Raw genomic sequence first — 3,829 nt, 5'->3', positions numbered from 1 at the left:
TTCTGTCCTCTGCTGAATGTAGCCCAGCTAATATAATTTTCATCACAAACTGCTCACAAATTTTTGGGCACACAACAACAAAATCGTCCCTGAGTTAGCACTTGCGCGCGATGTACGGCACTCGTCCCTTCAGTGAATGAATATGACGTGCAAAACTGAGGCAAACCTTTGGAGTCTGCCAGCAGTCATTCGCAACGATCCGATGAGCATGGCAATTTATTATTGAGGGTAGTGGAAATAATATCAATGAATAGCGCTCACGTGTTCGAGTTGATATATGTGATGCTGTCATAACAGCCATAGGTATAATCCTGGGGCTTACACTTAAAGGAGAAAAACGGACTACTCGCCGGTAAGGCCTTCACATCTTATGCAAATTCCACTGCGAAACATAAAACATTGCCATACAAAACATAAACAATGTAGTGTGAGCGTAGCAGTAATAAGAGTTGCAAGAAAAGATGTAGACACAGCCGCAGAACTCGCAATACGTCGGAAGCAGTTCTGTCACGATCAGAGCGGGCAGCATTGCCCAGTATCATATACACACAGTAGAGGCGTTTTTTCTTAGTTGGGGGTGGGGGGGGTTGGGAGGGGTTTTCAACGCCACTGAGCAGGGAGAGCTTGCCGCCCACTGGAATCCCTAGCAGATGCTGTCCAACGTCTTTGTCCTCGGCACGCATCTGCTGAGGTGGTCATGCAGATGGGGGTCGCGTGGCTTTGGACCATGCAAGGTGTTCCGCAGAAGGGCGAAGTCGCAGAACTGCGTGGAAACGCGCAATTGACACAAGTCGCAAGGGTGAAGGCACCGCTTTCTCTTGTTCCTTGCTTGCCTCCGAAATTATCAGTACCCGTTTTGGTAATGAGGTGATTGGAATAACACACTCACCGGACGGCTGTGGAGGAAAGAGATGAGGCGACACTGGTGGTGCTGGAACGTCTCCTCCACCATTTGAACCCGGATCCGTTGGCAGGGTTGTCAGAATGCCTGGCCCGGATGACGTAGTATCTTCACCTACTGACAGCGTCGAAGAGCGGCTTAGAGTTGTGTCTTGATGTTCAGATTGCGTGGACGGAGCGACTCTTGGGGTGGGGGTGCCCTGTACACTCCTGTAGGTGATTTGCGTAGCCTTGTCGCCGTCCACGTCATCGATGTCCAGGGTGTCGGCATCTGCGTTACATTTTAGACAGTAGGATGTAACTCACAGGCACGAGGCCTAGAACTGGAAGACATTATTTTGAAAAGAGCACGGAGCGTTGTTTCGCGTTCCGTCGTTTGGGCTCTCGGGATTTAGCTGTCGCCTTTCCGGACAGGTCAAAACCACTTCCTCGCGGCACATGTTGAAAATAAGGCGAATTACGGTTTTGTTTAACTTTATATCATATGAAGACATTAGCAACACTCACTACATTTTGCGCACGAAAACAACGGTAGATTCGTGTTTTGAGCATTAAACTCGGATTCGAAGCGGGCGGAGTTTGACCTCTAGTGGCCCTGGTATCTAGCGGTTTCCAGTAGTCTGGTGATCTGCTTCTTTGCAGTCATATGTTTGGAGTCTGGCCCAACCTTATGTAACCGAAAAAGTCCTGGTGCCGTGGAGGGCTATGAACACAACTGCCCATCTTTATTAAAAAACATTATCATAACTAAGGTTACATTACAGATGACGTTTTGAACAAAAGCTTTTCTCGACTTACTCACCTGGAGTATATCGGTGGCTACTTTTACTGCTTGAAAAACTTTTTTTCACGGTCCTGTTTGTTCCACCAAATGGGCAGTCTCTCGCTACATGCCCATTTGGTGCGAGTTGCAAAAATAATTTTGATCATTCGGAAGAAGTGGAGGTTTGCACGGCCATATTGACAGCTGTCAAAGATACTGCTTCGATGTAATCACTAGCTTACGCCTACGACTACGCAAACTGCCCCCTTTTTGCAATTCAAAAAGGGGTTGGAACTGAAATAAGGAGTCTAATTATTGCTGGTTTTATCAATTGAAGTACGTTTCCGGTGGCCATCTGTACAAGAAGTCGCAAATGACATAGTTTATGGCGGCGTGGCAGTCTTAACTGGAAGTATTTGGTTTGGTTTGGTTTACGGGGGTTTAACGTCTCAAAGCGACTCATGCGATCAGACACACCGTATTGGAGGTCTCCGGAAATTTCGGCCACCTGGGGTTCTTTAACGTGTACTGGCATTGCACAGCGCACGGGCCTGTAGAATTTCACCTCCATCGAAGGTTCTATGCGAAGATGGTGGAGTTGCTTGGGATTGTTGGATTTACATTTTGAAAGGAGCAGTATAGGGACGCTCGAAATACAAAGTGAAGGATGGCCTTAACTCAAAACTGAAGCTGGTTTACCCAGAAGAAACAAACTTTACTTGATGCGAGCGCTGCATGGCCATATCATAGTATGTGCTTTCTTTTGACGTCCTGCGTATGCACACTCTCCATTTGACAATTGTCTTGTTGAAGCGGTTCCCACCATCGATCGTGGTCCACACGGTGTAGGTAACGAGTCCCGTAAAGCCCAGCAGCAGAAGGCAGAAAATGACAGCCATGATCTTCGTTCTGTGGTTGTGGTCCTCCCTGCAAGATTAGTTCCAAATATCCTTTCACGTGGTTGGGCGGAGCTCTTTGGAAGGCAGCGGCGACGAGTAATGCGGTGTGAAAACACTGAAGGTGGAGCTTTAAGCATCTGATTCACTCGTGGCGAGACTTAAGCGCAGCCGCACGTCTCCCTGTTTAAGGCTCAGACCCCCTCTGTCATTCCCTGCCGCCTGCTCTTTCTAACGGGGAGAACCCTATCCTACACATCTTTATTTCCTACCCTTACGAATGTCTATCTACCACAAGGAAAACACTGGAGATGCTGACCATAAGAAGGAAAGCAGGGAGTATGTTAGGGTGGGTCGGAGTGCATTAATCAGGAGCTTTCAATGTTGCTCAAAGGAAGGTACAGTATTTTCATTATATAACTAGAATGCACATAGAGTTAGAAACTTGGGAACAGCGCAGCGATGAACACGAAATATAACTGAGGAATAAAATATCGCGTTAGTGTCAGCGTTATTAAACGGAGTGGCGGTGGTTACGGAATTCTCGCATATGTTGTCCTAGCGCAAAGCCAGCTAAGGAAATTATCTTTTGTGGGGAAGTTATGCGGAGGAAAGATAACTGTCGTTCTCGTAAGGCGACAATGTGGATTGCAGGAGGAAAATAAATGCCGCCGAAGGGTGTGAAAGGTCATGTGGAAAAATAAAATTATGGAACCTGATGGGATGGGAAGGCTTCGTAATATAATATGTGACAAGTAGTTGCCAATGCTAATTGAGGAGCACTGTTAGAGGCATTTGGCATGAAAAATTGTTTAATTTAGCCCTTCACTGACACGAAGAGGGGATACTAAATGCTGCATGCCCCACTCGGTAGCCCATGTCGTCACCATCGTCCTAATTCCTGTGATAGTATTGCCAGCGCGCTTCACGACTTCCAAACTCTCCACATTTGTCCAAATGACAGGTGCAAATGTAGGTGACGCAAACAAAGCTTTTTGAAATCACGCACGTTGTATCACATGTCCTGCAGGTAATTCTGTCCATAGTGCAAGGCCCTTACACCGGTGTCACAAAGAGCTGACGACACCTGTGCCACTCTGGAACTGCACCCACATCGTGGCCGGCGTGGTCTAAAGGTTTAAAATCTCAAGGGGACACACTTTACCGATAGAGGGCGATACGAGGCCTTCCTGGGGCTCATTTTACCATGATGTCCATGAAGCAGTTTCGCTACAGGATCTGGTGTGCATATGCATTGCGCATATACGGT

General features: G+C 47.2%; 1 protein-coding gene across 1 annotated transcript; it reads right to left on the bottom strand.

Annotated features, from left to right (window-relative positions):
• Positions 1-586: 586 nt before the first annotated feature.
• LOC144135288 (uncharacterized) lies at positions 587-2,564 on the bottom strand. The gene is made up of 3 exons (XM_077668001.1): positions 2,487-2,564; positions 890-1,171; positions 587-763 (listed from the first exon to the last, which is right to left on the bottom strand). Exons 1-3 carry the CDS (start codon positions 2,560-2,562, stop codon positions 696-698), a joined length of 426 nt encoding a protein of 141 aa, XP_077524127.1. The 5' UTR covers positions 2,563-2,564; the 3' UTR covers positions 587-695.
• Between the last annotated feature and the right edge of the window lie 1,265 nt (positions 2,565-3,829).

This window comes from Amblyomma americanum, chromosome 5 (assembly GCF_052857255.1).
Source record: "Amblyomma americanum isolate KBUSLIRL-KWMA chromosome 5, ASM5285725v1, whole genome shotgun sequence".
Lineage (NCBI taxonomy): Eukaryota > Metazoa > Arthropoda > Arachnida > Ixodida > Ixodidae > Amblyomma > Amblyomma americanum.
Note: the sequence above shows the minus strand (reverse complement) of the source record. Positions and strands in the feature narration are given on the sequence as shown.

Bases quoted from the DNA above. Each gene is read 5' to 3' on its own strand.
- LOC144135288 (XM_077668001.1), bottom strand. From the start codon at position 2,562: ATGGCTGTCATTTTCTGCCTTCTGCTGCTGGGCTTTACGGGACTCGTT. The intron at 1,172-2,486 runs GTGGGAACCGCT...AATGTAACGCAG, and splicing joins CGTGTGGACCACGATCGATG to ATGCCGACACCCTGGACATC. The intron at 764-889 runs GTGAGTGTGTTA...GTTTCCACGCAG, and splicing joins CTTTCCTCCACAGCCGTCCG to TTCTGCGACTTCGCCCTTCT.